Genomic DNA, 24,256 nt, shown 5'->3' with positions numbered 1-24,256 from the left:
CTTGCAATTATAAAAGATCACTATCACAGTTTGCAATTATAAAAGATCGCTATCACAGTTTGCAATTATAAAAGATTGCTATCACAGTTTGCAATTATAAAAGATCGTTATCACAGCTTGCAATTATAAAAGTTTGTTATCACAGCTTGGATTATAAAACCTCGTTATCACAGCTTGCAATTATAAAAGATCGCTATCACAGTTTGCAATTATAAAAGATCGCTATCACAGTTTGCAATTATAAAAGCTCGTTATCACATCTTGCAATTATAAAAGATCGCTAACACAGTTTACAATTATAAAAGATCGCTATCACAGTTTGCAATTATAAAAGATCGCTATCACAGTTTGCAATTATGAAAGCTATTCATCACAGTTTGCAATTATAAAAGATCACGATCACAGTTTGCAATTATAAAAGCTCGTTATCACAGTTTGCAATTATAAAAGCTCGTTATCACAGTTTGCAATTATATAAGATCGCTATCACAGTTTGCAATTATAAAAGATCGCTATCACAGTTTGCAATTATAAAAGATCGCTATCACAGTTTGCAATTATAAAAGATCGCTATCACAATTTGCAATTATAAAAGATCGCTATCACAGTTTACAATTATAAAAGATCGCTATCACAGTTTGCAATTATAAAAGATCGCTATCACAGTTTGCAATTATAAAAGTTCGTAATCACAGCTTGCAATTAGAAAAGATCGCTTTCACAGTTTACAATTATAAAAGATAGCTATCACAGCTTTCAATTATAAAAGATCGCTATCACAGTTTGCAATTATAAAATATCGCTATCACAGCTTGCAATTATAAAAGATCGCTGTCACAGCTTGCAATTATAAAAGATCGCTATCACAGTTTGCAATTATAAAAGATCGCTATCACAGCTTGCAATTATAATAGATCGCTGTCACAGTTTGCAATTATAAAAGATCGCTATCACAGTTTGCAATTATAAAGGATCGCTATGACAGCTTGCAATTATTATAAAAGATCGCCATCAGAGCTTGCAATTATAAAAGTTCATTATCAGAGCTTGCAATTATAAAAGTTCGTTATCACAGTTTGCAATTATAAAAGATCGCTATCACAGCTTGTAATTATAAAAGATCGCTGTCACAGTTTGCAATTATAAAAGCTCAATATCACAGCTTGCAATTATAAAAGTTCGCGATCACATCTTGCAATTATAAATGTTCGTTATCAGCGCTTGCAATGATAAAAGTTTATCAGAGCTTGCAATAATAAAAGTTTATCAGAGCTTGCAATTACAAAAGCTCGTTATCAGAGCTTGCTATTATAAAAGCTCGTTAACAGAGCGTGCAATTCTCAAAGCACGTTATCAGAGCTTGCAATTATAAAAGTTTGTTATTAAAGCTTGCAATTATAAAAGTTTGTTATCACAGCTTGCAATTATAAAAGTTTGTTATTAGATCTTGCAATTATAAAAGTTCGCGATCACATCTTGCAATTATAAATGTTCGTTATCAGAGCTTGCAATAATAAAAGTTTATCAGAGCTTGCAATTATAAAAGCACGTTATCAGAGCTTGCTATTATAAAAGCTCGTTAACAGAGCGTGCAATTCTCAAAGCACGTTATCAGAGCTTGCAATTATAAAAGTTTGTTATCAAAGCTTGCAATTATAAAAGTTTGTTATCACAGCTTGCAATTATAAAAGTTTGTTATTAGATCTTGCAATTATAAAAGTTTGTTATTAAAGATTGAAATTATAAAAGCCCTCAGGATTTTTCCAACTGCTGTCAAAAGCTGCGTTTTAAAACTTTAACATCTTTACAATATGCCGACTCTTATTTGCTTTTAAAAAGTAGATGGCACTCATACGGTTGTACATTAACGGTTCACCCCTCTTGAAAAAAAATTAATAAACCAGTTGGTATTCATAGAATACTTACCCTGCGCCGTCAACTTGGTGTGAGCCAACTCTTGTTTTTTTTAATGTTTCTTTTTTTCTTTGATTAACATGGCCGCCAGCCCACGTGAGCGATTACATCATAAATATATATTCTCTCATATAATTTTTGTGTAGCTCACGCTCAATAAATTTCAAACTGATCAGACTAAGCGTTGTCCCTGTCGAATTATGACAACATAATTACGGCACCAATGACATCATCGTTAACAACACCTATTCCCCGTATGGAGTTCTTTACAATGAGCCACATTTCAATTTTTCCATGGAGCGGTTTTGGAGATAGAGGTGCAACTTTTTTTCTGTTTTTCCAAGATTGCGCCTGTACCACATGACCTATGACGTCATGATTATCATTAAAATATTCTACAGGAAGAGGCGCTCCTATGGTGAAAAGTTCGTGTCCATCAGACTAACAGTTGCTGAGAAAAAAAATTCAGAATGATCAGATAAGTGTTGTACTTGTTGAATTATGACGTCATAACGAAGGCACCGATGACATAATCATCAACATATCTTATTCCCCATGGAGAGTAGTTGACAATGAGACGGTCTCAATTTTTTCCATGGAGTGGTTTCAGAGATATAGAGGTGCAAAGTTTTTCCAAGATGGCGCCTGTACCACGTGAGCTTTGACGTAATAATTATCGTTAAAATATTCTACAGGAGGAGGCGCTTTATGGTGAAAATTTGATTTCAATCGGACCAAGAATTGCAGAAATTTTTTCTTTATATGATCGAATCAATCGTTGTACTTGTCGAATTATGACGTCATAATTAAGGCACCGGTGAAATCATCATTAACATATTGTTACGATTTTCCGCTGCCCTTCCTACCCTTACCGAGGGGAGAGTAAGCCCCTTGTTCTTTCTGGGCCGGCGTAACCGAGACTTGAGACGCCCCTTCCGGGCAAACGCAAGGTAGGGTTTCGGGACAAGTCTTGCACGTACCTAAATACCTGCGCCGCCGCGGAAGCAGGGAAGCAAGCCTCGCACGAGCCACGCGTAATTTGGGTACACCGAGCGGATTGCGTACCACGTGGTCCGTGCAGTTACCGTTAGTATTGGGACCCGATTTGAGCGGTTCTATTCGTCCCACGCTTAGTCAATGATGGAAAACACGAGACGGTCGAATAAAGGAATAACAGGTTTAATTATTATTTACACTTATATGTACAAGTCTATAGAAAGCAGACAGAGAGCAGAACTTAAGCAGTCTTATATAAAGCCCAGACACGGGCCCGATCACACTCACAAAGGGGAAATGCAGGTAGAATGGTGTTCACGCGCTGCCTTGGTCGTCCAGGAACGGCTTTGCCCGGCGTGGCTCTCCACGGTCACAGCACGTCCCGCGATGAAGGCAAGCAGGTAGTGGGAGGGATCCTTGTGGTGCATCTCTCGAACAAAGGGGCAGATGAGGCAGGAGGGAAATGTACACATCTCTCAGTGCGGCTGGGCGGTTCCACAGCGTGTTTAGTAACCAGCGCGCTATCACTCGCGTAATCCAATAGACTGCCTCAAGCTCAACCGAGCGTCCACTTTGGTACGAGCGCTTATACTTAGTTCATGCGCGTCTTTTCTCTTGTACAACAGTCATCAACACGTGCCTCTCCAATAACTCAATGCACAAGCTCACCTCTCCTCGAACTGCTGGTGGGGGCTTTGCGCAACGGGTTTTATTGCCACGCCCTGAGCCCTCTCGAATGTTCCAACCACACCCTGTGACGCAGTACCGCAGCCACTCCCTTCGAGCCCTGATTGGCGGCTCGCGCTTACCGTCAGCTTCTCTGCCGCCCTCATTCGGTCTCTGCTCGATTTGCCAGGCCTGCCTCGTGTTAATTCGCGCCAAAAAGCCAAAGGCAGCATAAAGAGGTGTAAGGCAGCATAAGGCAATGGAGGCGGCATAAGGCAATAAAGGAACCTACTCTCATTATTCTACTCAATGCAAAACTAACACAGGAAAAGGACTATGCTCACAAATACTAAGAAATAACTGCACTATCGCAAGGTTACGTGTTGTAATGTGACTAACTATGAGGGGGAAATTTAACCTTTATTGTACAAAACTCAAAACCGCAACAATATCTTATTCCCCAAGGGGAATACTTGATAAAGATCCGATTCAATTTTTTCCATGGAGCGGTTTCAGAGATATAGAGGTGCAACATTTTTCGATTTTTTTCCAAGATGCCGCCTGTACCATGTGACTTATGACGTCATAAATATCATTCAAAAAATTCTACAGGAGCCACATATTCTGAAAATTTCGTGTCCATCGGACTAACAGTTGCAGAGGATTTTTTTTTTCATGCTGATTAGATCAAGCGTTGTACGTGTCGATTTATGACGTCATTATTGAAGGTACCGATGACCATCATCAACATATCTTATTCCCCATGGGCAGTACTTGACAATGAGCCATATTTCAATTTTTTCCATTGAGCGGATTGGGAGATATAAAGGTGTAACGTTTTCCAAGATGGCGTCCATACCACGTGACCTATGACGTCATAATTATGAATAAAACAATTCTACAGGCAGAGGCACTCCTATGGTAAAATTTCGTGTCAATCAGACCAACGGTTTCCGAGAAAATGAATTTTAAAAATGCAGACACGTATGCCCTATGTACACACGTACACATGTACGTATGCAACCGTATGCCTAACCATGCTTTTCGCTTCGCAAGCGCAGGGTAATAACCCTTTTCATGCATTTAGCCAGAAACAAGCACATTCTTAATCTTTTTTGTTGTTAACCCCAGGTGTACACCATTGTGCAGGAGTCCTGTTACCTGCTAGTACAAGGTGTACCTGCACTAGGTCTCATGGAGGAACTTGTAGCACTTTTCGCACTGTATGGACCAGTGAATGAGTACCGGATCCTTCACGAGTACCCTGCTGAAAAGTTCACAGAGGTCTACTTGGTGAAGCTGCAAAAGCTGCAGAGTGCCAGGTCTGTCACTTTTGCCTGTATTGATGAGGAATAGATATCTGTTTGGAGTTATGTTGATATCTTACAATAATTCACCAAATGTCTGTCTGTCCGTCCGTTCCCAGGTACCGCAAAAACGGCTGAACCAATCGCAACTAAATTTTGGGTGGGTAATCCTGGGACCCCCTGGAGTAAAATAGGCGATATTGTTTTTCCAATTTTTTCAATTTTCCAGTTTTTCCAAACACGATGGAATAATATTTACCGATATGAACAATGATGTGGCTTTTATTGAAATTCTACAAATACTGTTTAGATTTTGATGATTTGCATGTGATATGATTTAACGGATGTTTATATGAATCGTTTAAAATAAAAAAGCCTTCAATGTCTGATATTTTGCCTTTTCATTTGGGCCTCCCAATTGAAGCCCCACCCGTAGGGCGGGTACCGTTGCTAGTTTATCAAATTATAATTTGACCACTGAATACGAGTGTTCAGGGCCATGCAGTGGTTCCTCACAAGAGATCTCTGTAAAATGATAACAGTAGTTTATTCTGGTAAAATGAAAAATGACAGATTAATTGTCATCCATGAAATGCCTATTTTGTTTGCCTACTTCAGAGCCAAAAGTGCCAAGTCGTATCGTTGCTTGAAACTTAGCGAAATTGTAAACAAGTACAGATACATTCAAAGTACACCACCCCATGCCAAATCGATAAATATCCTCCAGCGCGGTGTGGGCGGGGCGCCCTAGGTGCCCGGCGATACCGCCGTGCAGCACATAGAGACGGTATTGGGAGGGAGAGGTGTACAATAATTGATTAATTGCATAATTAAAATCAATAATCAATAATCATAAAATATTTTCTTAATCAATAACCTCAACCACCAGTGTTTCATCCAAAGCTGTAACTTTTTGAAAATTAATTAAACAAGTCATTTATTGAAAAAAAATCAATTGATTAATCAATAAATAGATAATCGAATAATTGATTAATCAATAAATCAAAAATATCCTTTAGAGCCACATCACTTGGTCACTGTCGTGTCCAAATATCAGCTTCCAAGCTCAAAAGGTGCCTGAGATATTTCCCAGATGAGAAAGTAAATACATAAATGATTAATAATGAAAAGAAATAAAGAATAATGGTAAATTAATTAAATTATTAATCAATTGGCTCATAAAATACCAAAACAATCATCGTTTCATCTGAATCTGTAACTTTAAAAAAATTAATTAAGCCATCAATCAAATAATTAAATAATTAATCGATTAATTAATAAATCACAAATGACCTTTACAGCCAAATCACTCGGTCATTGTCATGCCAAATAACAGCTTCCTAACTCAAAATGTGCCTGAGATATTGCCCAAATAAGAAAGGAAATATATAAGTACTTAATTAATCAACTATATAAGAAAGCCATTGGTCTGTCTGTCTGTGTGTGTCGCCATTTTTCTCAGATGGCTGAACGGATCTTCATCAAACTTTCAGAGGTTCATCAGTGAGTGCCTGGGAGTGTTTTAGGCCAAAAAAAAAATCTCTTTATAGTGCCGAAGCCTTTTTGATTAATGACACATAATTATATACAAGTACACATTCACATAAATAAATGCAAAACACAAACATTTGAACACAAAAAAAAATCTAAATTCCGGAAGTGTACGAAGTTAGTAGTAAAGCTTATTCTTCTTCCTGAAAGTCATCATACTTAACTCAGAAACGTGATGAATGGCACATTCACCAGCATATATTCAACAAAATGGTGAAATGATGATTTGACATTTGTGATGGATACTGATTTGGATGTAATTGCTTTTCCATTATATTTGACCTCATTTCAAATATGTTAATGTTTCTTTTAAGCTTGAGAAACACCGGGTACTCCAGCTAAAAACACTTTACTCGGGGAACAAATACAAATACAACTTTGGCTGGGGGGTAACATAGGCTATGTGGTCGCAGCCTCATTCCGGGGTGTGGGGGACCGGGAGAGGAGTGTAAATTATGTATGTAAATGTGTACCACCACATGATGATGGTGGCAGAGGGTATTACAATTTCCTTTTTTACCTGAGCAACATTGAGGTTAAAGCGCTCTTTGCACGGGTAAAATTTTCCTCCTTCCCTTCCCCCCTTTCCCCAAAACGGAGGAGCCTGTCAAAGCCCCCCCACCCCCCAAAAAACATGTATATGTAGTATATCTTTTCCCTGCCATTCCCTTTCCCACCCCACCCCCTTCCACTCACCCCACTCCCTTCCTCAACCCTCCCTTTCCAGCCTCCCCCCCCCCTCACCCGGGTACTCCTGCCAGTCAATAATAGTCACTAATCAATTAATTGATGAATCAAAAAACAAAAAATACCGTTTTGCCAAAGGACTTGCTCACTATTGTGCTGAAATTTCAGCTTCCTAGCTCAAAGGATGGCTGAGATATCGCCCGGATAAACAAACAAGAAAGAAACCCGAGTGAAAACGGAGTACTCCCTTTTGAGCTCGCGTCATTGCCTGGAAATGACGTCATGCAGCGCCTGGGGATGGAATAGGAAAGGAGCGGTGTGCAATATTACATCCTATTTAAGCTAAATGCATTCCACCAATGATGGCCATTGGTACAATCACAATGTGAACTGTAGTTTTGGGCCTCCCAACAAATTGGCATGGTGGCAATTGAAGTCTCCACAGATTGGAAAGAGGAGACTAGGGTGGCAGTCCGACAATAAAGAATCCACGTACTAAGAAAAAGCTTCATCGTTGTAGTCATTGAGGCTAGAGGCTACACACAAAAACAAGAGGATATTCTGAAAGCTGTACAAATCAATAGTGGACTTATTATAATCCATTCTGGCCTTCAGAGGGTAAACTGCTTTGAGCAAACAGAACATCTTTGGCAGTCCACATTTTCTTTCATTCTTTTTTTGGCATTGTCATTGTACTAAAATGGCTTCATAGGGGTGTGTGTGTGTGTGTGTGTGTGTGTGTGTGTGTGTGTGTGTGTGTGTGTGTGTGTGTGTGTGTGTGTGTGTGTGTGTGTGTGTGTGTGTGTGTGTGTGTGTGTGTGTGTTCATAAAGCATAACACAGCATTCTCTTTGCAAACTCTTCCTCCCACCCTCACCTTTCTCTCTAGTTTTCTCTATCTCTCTCTCTCTATCTCTATGTCTTTGTCTCTGTCCCCTCCACCTCATCCCTCCTAATAAAGTGCAGCACACTCCTCCCACATCTCTCTCTCTCTGACGTCCCTCCCAAAATGTATAGCAACGTGTGGCGAGGTGTCGCTCTCCCCCACCCCTTCCTCTCCTTGCTCTCTCCCACACCTCATCTATGTCCCCCACCCCTCCTCTCTTTTTCTCCCCTCTATCTTGGTATCCCCACCAGCGAAGCGACAGGTGGTATTTGCTGGCGTGGATTAAAAACACACACACCCACACACACACACTTTGACGAGTGTTCACTGTACTAGTGTACTAGTGCGCCTGTTGGTCCATTGCACCAAATTTTCATTGGTCTTCACCGCCTTGTAACATGCCTGCCTGCCATACTCGGATGGTCGTTTTGGTCCTCGGGATCTTTTGGGTCCTCCGGATCTTTTGGATCCCAAGGGTATTAAGGGGTCTTAAGGAACTTGCGAGTCTTAAAAGGTCGAAGGGGTCTCAGCAAACTAAAGGGTTAAAAGGTACATTTCAATAGTATGTAATTAATAGACACAAAAAGTATGCATCACACACACGCACACAACTCACCCATTTATCGTAGATATACAATACCGTATACATTATACATATATATTGAAATACATACGTTTTTTGCCAAAGGATTGCCAAACGGAAACTGGATGGACGAGGCTTTTTTGGAAGTGTTCTACATATTTGTTACGCTCCAGAGTTTGAGAGCATTGATGAAACCAGGGACAAGTTACGATGGCGGCAGAGACAAGTTGAAAGGATTTGCCCAAAGCAGGCAATTTTCACAGGTACCAAGTGTCCTTTGAATGCAGATGTCATGCATTAATGTTTTTGTTATATGTACGTAATAGAAGTGGATATTTCCATACTGCAGTTTAATCAAAATTGTGAACAAAGAGGAAACTTTGATTGGTTTTGTGAGAACCACAAAACGCCCAAGTTTTCATTATTTGCTGAGAAATTTAATATTTTGATTAAAGTCTTGCTTCCACAGGATCGACGTGACACGAGAAAAACTTTTTTGAGTTGTGTCATGTGACTTTACAGTCCACTACCATCTTGCAAAGAGTGTCCATCACTGTTTGTAGTTTTAGGGCATCAGATGACACGGGGATTTGCACGTGAAGGCCAAACTCCTGTGGGTTCACACCTGTAGCTGCATGGGTTTGGTTGAAAGTTGACAGTGCAGACAGTCATTGCTAACACGTTAATGGAGAGGTAAAGATTTGGATTAAATTCAATAAGCATAATCTTTCATGACTGGTCTTGGGAAGGCTCTCCAAGAAGTTCTGTCGCTCAAGATTTTGGGTCTCACTATCTGCCATGATCTTTCTTGGGAAAACCACATTTCCAAGCTGGCCTCCAAAGCCAGTCGCCGACTGGGCATCCTCCGTCGTGCGAAGTCCTTCCTCGGCACACCTGAGCTCCTCACCACATACAAGGCTTTCATCCGCAGCTCAATGGAATACTGTTCTCCCCTATGGGCCGGTGCTCCTGCCTCACACCTAGCTCGGCTTCACGCTGTTGAAACCAAAGCTTTCAGAATTATTGGAATCTCCCGCGATGAAGCTATCTCTGAGGGCCTTTCACTCACTCACCGCAGGCAGGTAGGTGGTCTTTCTGTCTTCTACCGACTCCTCTCCGGCCTTGCACCCCCAGCTCTCTCTGTGCTCTGTCCCCCAAATATTCCTACAGGTCGCACAAGATCTGCCAGCAACCCTCTGATGGTTAAACTGCCGAAATCTCGGCTCTCCGCTCACCTTCACTCTTTCATTCCTCTTTTCTCCCGCCTCTGGAACAAACTCCCTCACTCCCTTCAATCCCACTCCTCCCTCCAGGTCTTTAAAACAGCTGTTCACCACCATCTCTTATCTTCCCCCATCCAAAACCTTGATCTTTTCTACCCCCGCTAATTCACCCCAGATCCACCTTGTTTGAAATTCCAACTTCTTTCCTGGAAGTCCTGGCAGTGTCCATATGTTTTATACCTCTCCCACTGCCCCCTTCCCACGCCCCCCCCCCCCCAAAGCCCTCGCCCTCTCTCAGATCTCTCGATGTCTCCATGTCTCTCGGTCCCTGCTCTCAAATGTTGTGTTTGTGTCCTTCCCCCTCTCTCCCCATCTTGTCTACCGCTCCCTATGTTATATGTTTTATGTGTCGGTTTGTCTTTCTGTGTGATTAATGTTCGCTCTTTCACGAGCCTCGATATTGTATACAAAAAAAAAAAAAAAAAAAAAAAAAAAAAAAAAAAAAAAAAAAAAAAAAAAAAAAAAAAAAAAAAAAAAAAAAAAAAAAAAAAAAAAAAAAAAAAAAAAAAAAAAAAAAAAAAAAAAAAAAAAAAAGCCAAAATGTTGTCGATGTCTTTTGCACATCAGCCCTGACAGCTTGCCTCTGGTAAAGTCGTAGCCGTGTCCTTGAGCCCCAGGCTTATGTAATCTTTTAACCTACCAAAATCGCCATTCTATAATCATTTCAGAAAGAAGAATGGCAGTAAATGTTGGTGAAAAAACTGGCTGTCTTGTGTTTCATTGGTTTGAGAGAGTTATTACCTCCGCCACCAAAGGTGGATGGAGGTTATGTTTTCACCCGTGCTGTCTGTTTGTGAACAGGATATCTCAAAGTTGTGGACAGATTCAGACAATTTTGTGGAAAGGTACTGCAGGTGACAAGGAAGAGTTTATTCAATTTTGGTGAAGATCCGGATCCAGATAGTATAATTTTAAAAGTGATTATTCACCATTGGGAGATAGGGCCAAAAACGATAAAAGCAGGATATCTCAAAAAGTTATGGACGGATTCAGACGAAACTTGGTGGACACGTTGGGTGTGTGACAAGGAAGAATCGATTCGATTTTGGTGAAGATCTGAATATCAATTCGGATATGAGAATTATTTAATTTTTTTAAGTGATTCTTCACCATTTGGAGATCGGGCCAAAAACGATACATAGCAGGATATATAAAAACGTTAGACGGATTTGGACAAAACTTGGTGGAGAGGTTGTGTGTGTGACAACAATGAATCGATTCGATTTTGGTGAAGATCTGAATATCAATTCGGATATGAGAATTATTTAATTTTTTTAAGTGATTCTTTACCATTTGGAGATAGGGCCAAAAACGATATATAGCAGGATATCTCAAAAAGTTATAGACGGATTCGGACGAAACTTGGTGGAGAGGTTGGGTGTGTGACAAGGAAGAATCGATTCGATTTTGGTGAAGATCTGAATATCAATTCGGATATGAGAATTATTTAATTTTTTTAAAGTGATTCTTCACCATTTGGAGATAGGGCCAAAATGATATACAGCAGAATATCTCAAAAAGTTTGACGGATTTGGACGAAACTTGGTGGAGAGGTTGTGTGTGTGACAACAATGAATCGATTCGATTTTGGTGAAGATCTGAATATAAATGCGGATACGATAATTATTTGATTTTAAGTGATTCTTCACCATTGAGAGATCGGGCAAAAAGCGATTATATAACATGATATTTAAAAAAGTTATGGACGAGTTATGACTAAACTTTGTGGACGAGTTGGTTAGGTGACAAGAACAAGCCGATTCGATTTTGATTCAGGTCCAAATCCATATATGACCTATCCGTGGGATACAAAACATAAACTGTTCAGCCTGGCGGAGGTGTGCGCTCTATCGAGTGCCGTTCTTGTTCGTTTTATTTCAACCCTATTTCTCTGTTGTTACAGTTACAACAAAAAGAGTGTGCTGTATGAGCCAGACAAAAAAAAAATAGTCGTAATCATGGTGATAGCGTACATCTTAGACATATCACTTATATTGTTGTGTCTTGTGTATTCACAGATAAAAAGGCAGAAGACACAAAAGACCACATTGGACATGTGACCGAGCAAAAGGATATTGCTGAGCCCTCAATCTCAGGATTATCTTCGCTTAAAAATGAATGTATCCGGGTGCATGAAGCCACAGAGTCCCACCGGACTGCATCAACCACTGCTGAGACTAACGCGGAGCTTGCGAATCTCTTCCCTTTTCCCATGTTACCTCCTCCGCCACAACATCAACCCAATTTCTGCTTACCTTGTCCAGCCCAGCGTCGAGAAGAAGCCTTTGATCATGCCTTGGTGCCCTCTGCTCAAGCGACACTGCCCACAAATATCCAAGCACTTTTCAATAACGCAGGCACAGACAATAAAATGCGATTGCCTGCAGTGCGCCCTGGGTCAGGCCGACCGGCAGAAACGCTCAGTTGTGGGCAGCCAACTTTGTCAAGGTGGCAAAGGGGAAACAAAAGCGGCAGTAAGAGTTCTCTGGCACGGTTTGTGCCACGTGCCGCTGCACTCCAGCTGAGGAAGATTCGCAGGGACAATGAATGCAAACATGCGAACGTTTTTACAACTGAAGGAGAACCTGTGATGGCTCCATATGTTGGTCCCAAATTGCCTGGGATTCCAAAAACTGTTGACCTTGGTAACGCATCGTTGAATACAACTGCAGACCTCATCCGAACAAAGCTCAACAAGGTGAGATTTCTTCACACGGCACTTTAGAATTGTATTTGCCTTCATAATGCCTTTGTTTGTAAATAACTGTTGAATGATGCATGAACTTTATTTTTAGTTGTGGAAAGTGTTGCCATCCCGAGTCACTGATATGGTGACTAGAAAACCTACCTTAGCTGCGGTTGCTGTTCTGCGTACATCCTTTCCTCCTTTATAATACACTATGCAAAACGAGTGGTATAACTATGGGATTTAATACTATTACTTTCAGAATAGTGTTCTATTCCTTTCAAAATAGTATACTATTACTTTCGGAACTAGGGCCTGGAATACTATTACTTTCAGAAGGTTATACAGTAAACCCTTAAATATTGCGTGTTTGAATATTGCAGATTTTGACCGATCATGGCAACTATGTATCAATTTAGTTATCGCGGGGTTTAATTTCAACCAATCGTGGTTTTTGAGCTGAGCTGTGATGGTTATCTCACACTAAGAGTCTTTAGTTCGCTAAAGTGTAAAACGATGAAAAAAAAAAAGTGATTCTTTAAATTTTATTTATTTTCTGGTTTACGAAGCTCCAGAACAAATTACAAAATAAACGCATCAATAGATTACAAGGGAAAATGATTTAAGAGATTGATAGGGGAGGAATGGTAGGGCCTCGGAGGCAAGTTTAATTTCTCCTGAACGTATAATCTGCTTCAACGCAACAGCACACACACTTCATCGCAGCAGCAAACCTCATCGTAAGTCCGATTTATATTTATTTTGCATGTTTATTTCAATTGTGATGTGGTTATTTTTGGCTCCTGCCCACCTTCCTCTGTATTTTCTCAAACCCCAGTAATCTAACCCCATTTTTCCCATTGGAAATTGATTTCAACTATCGTGGTTTTGAATATCGTGGCATTTTCCAGGAACATAACCCCCGCAATATATAAGGGTTTACTGTACTGTTACTTTAGGAACTGGGAGATGGAATACTATTACTTTAGGAACTGGGAGATGGAATACTATTATTTTAGGAACTGGGAGATGGAATACAATTACTTTAGGAACTGGGAGATGGAATACAATTACTTTAGGAATTGGGAGATGGAATACTATTACTTTAGGAACTGGGAGATGGAATACTATTACTTTAGGAACTGGGAGATGGAATACTATTACTTTAGGAACTGGGAGATGGAATACTATTACTTTAGGAACTGGGAGATGGAATACTATTACTTTAGGAACTGGGAGATGGAATACTATTACTTTAGGAACTGGGAGATGGAATACAATTACTTTAGGAACTGGGAGATGGAATACAATTACTTTAGGAACTGGGAGATGGAATACTATTACTTTAGGAACTGGGAGATGGAATACAATTACTTTAGGAACTGGGAGATGGAATACTATTACTTTAGGAACTGGGAGATGGAATACTATTACTTTAGGAACTAGGAGCTGAATACGATTACATTCAGAAGGGTATACTGTTATTTTAGGAACTAGGGGCTAGAATAGCATTACTTTAGGAACTAGGGGCTGGAATACTATTACTTTAGGAACTAGGGGCTGAATACTATTACATTCAGAAGGGTATACTGTTATTTTAGGAACTAGGGCTGAGAATACCATTACTTTAGGAACTAGGGGCTGGAATACTATTACTTTCGGAACTAGAAGTTGGAATACTATTACTATAGGAACTAGGGGTTGGAATACTATTACTTTAGGAACTAGGGGCTGAATACTATTACATTCAGAAGGGCATACTGTTATTTTAGGAACTAGGGCCTAGAATACCATTACTTTAGGAACTAGTGGCTGGAATACTATTACTATAGGAACTAGGGGTTGGAATACTATTACTTTAGGAACTAGGGGCTGAATACTATTACATTCAGAAGGGTATACTGTTATTTTAGGAACTAGGGGCTAGAATACCATTACTTTAGGAACTAGTGGCTGGAATACTATTACTTTAGGAACTAGGAGTTGGAATACTATTACTATAGGAACTAGGGGTTGGAATACTATTACTTTAGGAACTAGGGGCTGAATACTATTACATTCAGAAGGGTATACTGTTATTTTAGGAACTAGGGGCTAGAATACCATTACTTTAGGAACTAGGGGCTGGAATACTATTACTTTAGGAACTAGGAGCTGGAATACTATTACTATAGGAACTAGGGGTTGGAATACTATTACTTTAGGAACTCGGGGCTGGAATACTGTTACTTTCAAAGGTATACTGGAATTTTAGGAACTAGAGGCTAGAATACTATTAATTTACTTTCGGAAGGGTCTGATAAAAATCGTGCAACATAAAGTTCAAAGTCTACTTAACTAGTCGATACCCTCCACCCGGCAGGGGTCAGTGATGATCTGGAGGAGGGGGACGAGGACAGACATTCCGATGTTGCCTTATTTCATATAGTAGGATGCACAATGGCTGTTTGGTCAAGTGGTTAAAGAGGTTGTTTTTTTTCTCCTCAATATGTTTTATCAACTGCGTTGGCAAAGGTATGCTAACCGCCCCGGAAACAAGGTGAGGCTAGCATGTTGGGTGTTTACCCTGTTTTCCCGATGAAGGGCAAACAACTGAAACATCAGTTTTACTTTTCTTCCCGGGACGGTTAGCATTCGTATGTCAACTTGCAGTTAATAAAACCGAGTGTTAACATTACCCATCGATGCAGACCTACACTGGCCTAGACAAAGTCGAGTATTCCTTTGTTGTTTTTCTCCTCTATTGGCTTTTGTAGATTCAAATCTCATGGCTGCAAACTCGCAAACTCACATTTGGCAAATGGTGGCGATTTTGTCAATCAACCCTCAACCAAAGTTGAAGGCTTTTGTCTTGTCGTTGACTGAAATTTGTTCGTTTGAGGTTTCGAATAACTTGATGACCAATTGGGACAAAGCTGTTTGAAATGCATTTTTTTGTTTTCAATTACCCCAATGAACTTCCTTTATCTTGTGGTTATATATGTACATACATCGGCAGCAATGGATTTGCACTCGTTTCCCGGTAGAACATTGTGCTCTGGTGAATTGCAACCAAACTTTGGTATCACCCCTATAATTGATGCAATGGTTATAAATACCGCATCAGAATGAGCTGACCACCATTTATCTAACATGTTACAGACATTTGCTGTGCAGCCAATGCAAGATGGGTCATTGGAGAACCCAGTTTTGCAATCCGAGCACCCGTCTGTTCCTGCACCCAAGCAGCGACGGCGAATATAAATGTAGTTTCAGGTGACGTGTGCGGCAAATTTAAACTGCTTTTCATCTCGGAGTGGAGTGGCTCCAAACCATGAGGGAGAAGGCCACACAAAGTTGTAAGAAAACCACAATTTACTGGTGAACTCTGTGTTGCCATATTTAATCTTTCAACAACCGAAATGCAATAAAGTTAAAGTTTGGCATTAAAGTTTGTTTTGCATTGCGGTTTCATTGTGCATTAGCAAATCCATTTGCCTGTCAAGATCAAGCAATGATTGCCTACTTTTTTTTTTTTTTTGTCCATCAAGCCACTTAAATCGTAGTCCGCATCTTGCTCTCCGACCCAAGGATTCCATGCTCAAATCATATGCGTCACACTGCAGTGGTTCAGAGCACCATGATGACTCCAGTTGGAGGAGGCCGATTTTCCCGTGTGAGCACTTTATTCCCCTTTTGTCTTCGCTGCTCCTCCGATAACTTTTCGCCGCTGGCCAAGCATGTGCAAGTAGAGCTGGGGAAAGACTGGATGAAAGAGAAACAAGGAAGAAAATGTTACTGCCAACATGAAGGAAGATCGGAGCATATCTCTGAAGCATTCAGATATATTTATATATACCTACAAGTTGTATGCTTCTCCACCTTACTGTGAAATATTGCAGGATCAGACCGTGTGCCTCACAAGAGTTGACTAGAACGGCACTCGGTAGACCGCATACCTCCGCCAGGCTGAACAGTTCATGTTTTGTATCCCACTGATGGGTTGGATCTGGATTCGAACCTGAACCAAAATCTAATCGGGTTGTTATTGTCGCCTAACCAACTCATCCACCTCGTTTTGTCATAAGTCGCCCACAACTTTTTGAAACATCATGTTATATATCGCTTTTGTCCCCATGGTTCAATGGTGAAGAATACTTTGCAATTAAAATTTTTTTTATACATACTCACATCGTTATACATATTTGTTATTGAAAATAATCAATTTACAATAACAAGTATGTATAATGAGGTAAAGATCAACTGATTGGATTTTGGGGTCAAGAGGTCAAATGTCAGACATCCCGTCAGGTAAAACTTATGTTACCGAGCTAACTTGTGAACCAGTCATGGGATTTCACAAAATTTGGTATAATTCTATATTATGATGCAAAAATTAACTGATTCGATTTTGGGGTCAAGAGGTCAAAAATCAGAGGACATGTTAGGTTACAATTATTTTGTTACTGCGATAAGTTAAGAACGGCTGAAGGGATCTTAGTAAAACTTGGTACAGGTATGTATAAATGATGAAAAGATGACTAGATTAGATTTTGGGTTCAAGAGGTCAAAGGTCGTGTTAAGTAAAAATTGTTTGTTATAACTTGTGAACTGTTGACGTGATTTTGACCAAACTTGGAATAAGTATATATTATGATGCCAAGATGAACTGATTATATTTTGACATCAAAGGTGAGGAGTGAGGTGATTTTGTTGAGGTCAGAGGTCATGTCAGATAAAAATGTGATACTTGAGAACAGCTGAATGGATTTAAATCAAACTTGGTACAAGTATGTATATTGTATAATGATGTAATAATGTGGGTGGAGGCAAATTGGTCGAAGTCGTGAAGTCGATGAGTGTCATTCTAGTTCCTAATAATTTTTGATATGATTAGAGACTCATGGAAGTCAAGTTATACAGAATATAACGAAAACCGCCAGTTTCAGGACAGTCGCAGCATGTTTCCTAAAACTGACATTTTGTTGTATATCTTAAGCAAATTTCTAAAATAGAATTGAGGATGTGGATAGTTGCTGTAGCATAAAAAATTTGTCATTTGAGTGCAGGAGCAGAGTTGTGGTTTGTGGGAGATGTTTTCCCAGTTGGTCGAGGTATGTGTGCTGTTTATAGTGCACTGGCAAGCTTGGTTTAGAATGAGCTCGATTGTCAATGTTGAGACAACATCGATTTCTTCATCGCAAACTTGTAAAAGGAAAGACTGGCCTCCTTGTCGCAGAATTTCAGGATGATGCATTCTAAGATGGGGAAAGTTGCACATCGGGGCACAAATTGACAAATATTTTGGTGAATAGGTTGGTAGAGAAAATGGCCTAAAGGTAGGTAATAGCAAAAAGGCACGACCAAAGAACTGGTCACAAAGAAAAGGTGTTGGTCCAACTGCAGCAACAGAGTTGCCTTCATCATTTATCCTCATCCTTTAACCAATGACTAATGCCAACTGCTCTGCATTCTTATTTTGCCGAAAGCACCATAACACCAATCTATAAATCAACAATCTTTATATTTTTTGTCAAAGGAAGTTACAACTTACTTGGTATGTAAGAAAGCATCACAATGATGAGGAAGATGTAATAGTCGAAGGAGCAATTGTAAGCATTTGGGAGTGAGATGGAATAAAGTCCAGTTTTGTGGACATAGGGCAATGCAGCGTAGATTGAGAGCAGCTCTCCAGAAACTCCAAGTGGATACAACACGATGAAGAAACTGTACCTAAAAATTCAAAAGAATGGCAAAAAAGTAACTTTACAAGTTGCAACCTGCAGAAACGGCAGCAACATTCATAATCTTCAAACCTAACAACTAACACTTAAAAAGTAAATTTTAGTTGCAAATTTGCTCGAATGGAAAAAACCCCAAAGACCGATTTTTTTTTTTCAAGTTACAACTCACAGAAATATAAAAACCCAGTGAAAACTCAGGTTTTACGGCCGTTTCTATGCTTACATGATGTACATAAGCGTTGTTTGCTCCTACACGAGCATCAAGCAGTAGTGCTGAATGCTGGGGCCTTGACGGTGATAACAGGTACAACTGAGCCATCCTCTACTTTGTATTCATGTTCCTCCATAGTTAGCACAGTTTTTAGGTCATGCCATGTACTGCCTTGGCCACGAGTGTTTATGCTTATTATACAAACATACCCGAAAATATTTAGATAAAATTTTGCATATCTTTAATAAAACAAGCATTCTGAGTATTGCGCTGCAATACATGTCCCCTACCGGCAGTCTGTCGTCCAGAAAACTGTTGGGGAAATTACCAAAGGGTTATTTACCCACAGGTTCTGAATCGTTCCCAATCGCTAATTACCTCAGGACGGGCTCACCTGTGATTCGCACTCGGGACTTCAATTTATACACCTTGCAGACAGGTCAGCAGAAGCATGAGAAAATAAGTTGTTGATAAAGAACCTTTCGAGTCACTAAATATCAGTAATTTATTATATTTTCCGGTTCACGATCAATGATCGATGTGTATATATATGTTGCTCGGCTTGGCTCCGCCCCTCCCGAAAGCGCGTGCTGTGTTGCGCTGTTGACGTTCGCGAGACGAGGCTGAGGGCGCGCGGTGCGGCTTGAGGAGAACTCTAGAATAAACAAAGTGCCATAACTTTGTTAAAAATGATCGCAACGTCGTGAAGTTCGAACTTGATCTGTAACTTATCATAAGGAAACCATGTACCACGTTTGAAATCATTAGCATTAAGAGTTTAGAAAAAAAAGTCCGGAAAACTGTTCTTTGCATGACGGACTGACGGACGGAGGGACGACGTGCGAACCGATAGTCCCCTCCGGTGTACACCGGTAGGGGATTAATAATGATATTTTAAACAATATGTTCCAGTAATGAGTGACAGTTATTTATTTTATTGTTTTATATTCATCATAAAGTATTCACAACATTTTATACCATAAATAGGAGCATTTGTGAATCGTTATCATCGAAGCCTGGAAAACGCATTATTTACAGTTTTGTAACAGGTCATATACTTTGACTTAATAAAAAACAGGGTTCCTCATGTGCGAATTTATGAGAATCATACAAAACATTTAGCACCAAAAAACGGTTATTACCGAAAATGTCTGGGTTGGGCTATTTTCATTTCAATTTCTACTGCACTATCTGGTAGGATGTGTTCGTTTGTTTTGTAGAATGCATTAGAACGTCTGATCCCGACAACAATTTTTACATTTCAGATATCCCCTCTGACTGACTTCAGATATCCCCTTGTCATCTTCATATTGAAAAAAATTGTATGGTAAAAGGACAAAACATTCCAAATATATTAACCTGCATTAATGTCAATCCACAACAATCCAGAATGGGTTTGGGGCATGCCACATACAAGGTTGATGTCAGGTATGGCAGACGCAGGACAAAATAATTGTCCGTGCACAGTCACAAAGTTCTAAAACAGTCATTGACTACATCACATTTTCAATAGTTTTCTGCTCTGAAAGTGCCATCTAAACTCCATAACCAACGACAAACAAGTCGTCATTGTGGCCGCCATTTCGGAGGTGTCGCAGGTGGCAAAGGGCAAAATAAACCTTTAAAAAGTGGCAAAAACTGACCTCATCCCTTAAAAAAAAGATTTCTAGCGGGCAAGTAAAAATGAGTCTCCGTCAGGTGACTGGAAAAGCCTTATTTTCCTCCCAAACTCCAAAATATTTTCGTGCAAGCAAAATAGAAACAGATCCTACCGTGCCCATTTAATGAAGTATGGCAGGAAGTTGAGCAGGCTGAATGTGTAGAAAGAGTACCGTACAATTTCCGTGATGGTCCAGGCAGTGAGGAAGAGCAGGACACTGTACTCGTTCTGAACCTGGGAAAAGTAGGAAGAAGCACGTGACTGGTAGTTTAGCAAAGCATTATGCCTCGACAGAGATCAGACAAGTAGGCCACAAAGCTGGAGGGAAATGGTAAACTTATTCAAAGTAAACTACCCAAAAACAACATTGCAGAAACAAACTTGACTATTCAATCCGATACTGTTGTTCAATTCCGAGACAAAAAAAAATGAAATTAGTTAAACTAGTGAGGTACCCATGCTATGCACGGGTGGGAGGCCAGAAGCAAACAGGCAATGCAGATACGGCGAATGCTAAAGCATGAAACCAATAAATTCCACGTTCCTGTAGCACCTTCTGTCGCACGTCAGACATGGACAGCAAGTTCGTGAAGGACTTCCATGAAAAACGTACCCGTTCGCAAACAAACGGGTACGTTCACGTATAGAAACATCGATCGTGGGAACGTGGCGAATCTGCATATGGCGATCCACGAAGTTCACGTTTAGAAAGTAGAAACCATCACGTCATGTCGTCATTCACTTGAACTCGATATCTCTTTTAATTCCAAACAACATATCTCCAATCACAAATTAATCACAAAATAAACTTTTAACAACATTGTTAATGATTCCTTCATTGTAAAAACTACCAAGTCAACAGTTAAAAGGATTTTGAGCCGATACGTGTTCCGGTCTTGGAAAGATCGATGGAGACAGCGATCTGTTAGCGTATACACCGCCCAAATAGCTATGTGGAATTCTCTCATGTTGAGATTGAACTCATGTCGTTTGAACTTTGGCCGAGGTCATTATTTACTTTTAATGATGTTTATATACGAATCAAAAAGAAGATATTGGTTTTGGGGTGTCCTTTCCGCATATCTCGTCCTTTCCGCATATCTCGTGGGATTGTGAGTTGGAGAGATGATCGTGATGGCAGGGAGGGGGTTGGCATTCTCTCAAGCAGGGATTCAACCCATGTCCTTATAAAAGGTCTGAGTCCAATCGGTGCAGCCGTGCAGCGATCGGTGCAGCCTTTTGTGTGGCACCCGGGAAAATAACGTTATGCGGGAGTCCAAACCTGAAAATGCTGGAGGCCAAAGGTGAAATTGGAAAAACAATATACCCTATTTTACTCCAGGAGATCCCAGGATTACCCACCCAAAATATCGTTGCGATCGGTTCAGCCGATTTTGCGGTATCTTCGAACGGACGGACGGACAGACAGACAGATGGACGAACATTTGGTGAATTATAGTAAGATGGCAGAACTCTGGCATGTCTCAAAGTCATGCCACTGGATTACTTAACATGGGTGCAGTACTTACATCTGGGACACTACTTGCCACCGCCCAAATGAGAAAGACCCGTGAAGACACCTGGAAAGCTGTGAGGAGCACCGAAGAAGGGACGATACCTGGATAACCCATAAACAAGGAAGAATATAGCAACAAAATCCATTACAGTGATAAATGCTCACTTTGTGCTTTGCAAGCATCAGATACACCAAACATGAATATTTATCTGAAAGTGCATGAGCCAACTTAAAGCTAGAACAACGTACCTACAGCACAGTGTAGCACCTGCAAAACAAATGAAGAAAATATTGTAAGTATGGAAATGGGGATGGGGGAGGTGAACAAGGTCAAAAACATCTACAATGCTTGAGATCTTCTATGTCTCCGATTATAAATAAGCAAAATACACTCTCTCTTCAGAATCCCACCTCGAGTAGAGCGACGGTTTGGAATATCTTCAGGATTTTCTCAACACTGCGATACAGACCCTTGTTGGACCCTTTGCTAAGGCCAAATCTGATCATGCAGATGGCAAGGACTAACCACCTGGCAGGGCAAAAAGGACAACCATTAAGCACTACGTAAAATCAAATACAGCTCGACAGGTGAATGGTGCCTATTAATTAATGGGCACTCATGGTTAAGGGTGGGAATATGGAGCAACAATTGTGGAATTAAAGATAATATTTGTTTGTGTACCTGCTTGAGAGCTAGATAATGAAAAACTAAAAAAGGAAATAAAACAAACTTCATCACCGATCTCTCAGAACTTCATCACCGATCACTCAAATCCTCTTTATTTATCTCTTCGCTGATGACTTCACCCTCTGCTGTGACATCCCTCATCTTTCAGACAGGCAGGCTGCAGCCTGTTCCCTCTCTTCAGACCTTGACAAAATCACAGGTTGGTCAAACACGGAGTAAGTCTCTCAATCCAAACAAATCTCACTCTCTCTCTCTCTCCGAAAGGACCGTCTGGTGAACACTCCCATCAACTTCCTTAATAAAGCCCTTTAACTTCACTCACTCAATCTTTTCACCATAAGCCATTATCTCTCTTGGGCAAATCACATTTCTAATTTGGCCTCCAAAGCCATTCGCCGACTGGGCATCTTCCGTTGTGAAAAGTCCTTCCTCAGCACAACTGAACTGTCCACTTACAAGGCTGTCCGCAGCTTGATGGAGTACTGACCTCCCTTCTGAGCAGGCACCCCTGCCTCAGCTAGATGTCATGTGAATCAAGGCCTTCAATATCATTGGAATCACCCGTGATGAAGCCTGGTCTCTGGGCCAATCACTTTGACATGGCAGACAGGTCGGTGGTCTCTTCTACCACCTCCTTTCTGGTTTTGCACCCTGCGCCCTTTCCGTGCTCTGTCCTACCCCTCCCCAGGTTACGGCAGGGCACACGCTGTCTGCCAGTAATCTTCTTCTTGTTAAACTCCCAAAATCCAATGTCTGTGCTCATCTGCACCAGTTTTTTTCCTCTTTTGTCTCACCTGTCGAACCAACTTCCTCAGTCTGTTCAATCTCGTCCTTCCTTCCAAGTGTTCTCAACAACATATTCACCACCATCTGAGATGGTAGATAATTGTAACACGTTCAACACCATCTGAGATGGTGGTGAACAGCTGTCCGGCAAAGCTGGGGGGAAGAATGAGATCGAAGAAAATGTGGAAATTGGCTCCACAGGTTGGAAAGAAAAGGAATGAATGAGTGGAGGTGAGCAGTGATCCTGCATATTGGAGGTTTCACCAGAAGGGGGTTGCTGGTGGACCACGTGCACCCTGCAGAAACCTGAGGAGGGGTGTGGGGGGGGGGGGGGGGTAGGAATGAGGTGGGGCTGAGTGACAAAGCAGAGAATTGTTTAGAAAGTCGATGGGAGGGTTTGCCAGATAGTCCTTTCGGAGATAGAAAGGGAGGGAGAGAGTGAGAGTGCGAGATTTATGAGGATTAAGAGACATATTCCAAGTATTTGTCCAGCTTGTGATTTTGTCAAAGTCCGACACTGATACTTTGGAATGAAACAAAAGACGTTGGAAGTAAATTTGGATTGCGTAAGCAGAATTGTAAGACGTTAATTACCTACAAAGATTGGTGATGGTATGCGAAGAATTGAGAGAGATAGAGAGAGGAGATAAAATGACACAGATACAATTATTTTATACAGATAATACTGGATGTGCTGTATAGCTGATTGCTTATCACAAAGGAGGACGTTCTGTGGGACAGGGCTGAGTTTCCCCATTATATGTATATTTTAATGCAGCATTGGTAGAAAAGAACCAAACACACTTAATGTTTATAATAAAACAGGAAGACAAATCTATAGCATTAAAATGCTCGACAGTGGCAGAGCTTGGATTGTGCATACATGTTAGCCCAAAATTTACTGAGCAAAATGACGTTTTCACCCCGGTCTGTTTGTCTGTGAACAGGATATCTGAAAAGCTTATGGACGGAGTCAAACCAAACTTGGTGGACATGTTGGGTGTGTGACAAAGAGGAATTGATTCGAGTTTTAGGAAAATCCGGATACAGATCTGAGAATTATTTCTTTTTTCTCAGTGATTCTTCACCATTGAGAGATGGGGCCAATATCCGG

At 40.5% G+C, this 24,256-nt stretch overlaps 2 protein-coding genes across 11 annotated transcripts in view; one reads left to right on the top strand and one right to left on the bottom strand.

Moving 5' to 3' along the window:
• The window catches only part of RBM48 (RNA binding motif protein 48), a 42,192-nt gene extending 26,204 nt beyond the window's left edge, over nt 1–15,988 (top strand). For all 10 annotated transcript variants that reach the window (XM_068099101.2, XM_078765992.1, XM_068099097.2 and 7 more), the window contains 4 exons: nt 4,708–4,898; nt 8,695–8,852; nt 11,891–12,570; nt 15,700–15,988. In XM_068099101.2, coding sequence (XP_067955202.2) covers nt 4,708–4,898; nt 8,695–8,852; nt 11,891–12,570; nt 15,700–15,801 — 1,131 coding nt within the window. In that variant the 3' untranslated portion in view covers nt 15,802–15,988. The remainder of the gene's footprint in view (nt 1–4,707; nt 4,899–8,694; nt 8,853–11,890; nt 12,571–15,699) is intronic.
• LOC137413667 (very-long-chain (3R)-3-hydroxyacyl-CoA dehydratase 2) overlaps nt 15,925–24,256 on the bottom strand; it is a 45,342-nt gene continuing 37,010 nt past the window's right edge. The window contains exons 2-7 of the mRNA XM_068099103.2: nt 22,080–22,197; nt 21,918–21,936; nt 21,682–21,770; nt 20,265–20,386; nt 18,092–18,270; nt 15,925–16,302 (exon numbers count right to left, since the gene is read on the bottom strand). Of these exons, the coding sequence (XP_067955204.1) occupies nt 16,223–16,302; nt 18,092–18,270; nt 20,265–20,386; nt 21,682–21,770; nt 21,918–21,936; nt 22,080–22,197 (607 nt within the window). The 3' untranslated portion in view covers nt 15,925–16,222. The remainder of the gene's footprint in view (nt 16,303–18,091; nt 18,271–20,264; nt 20,387–21,681; nt 21,771–21,917; nt 21,937–22,079; nt 22,198–24,256) is intronic.

This window comes from Myxine glutinosa, chromosome 1 (genome assembly GCF_964187855.1).
Source record: "Myxine glutinosa chromosome 1, kmMyxGlut1.1, whole genome shotgun sequence".
NCBI classification, from domain to species: domain Eukaryota; kingdom Metazoa; phylum Chordata; class Myxini; order Myxiniformes; family Myxinidae; genus Myxine; species Myxine glutinosa.
Note: the sequence above shows the minus strand (reverse complement) of the source record. Positions and strands in the feature narration are given on the sequence as shown.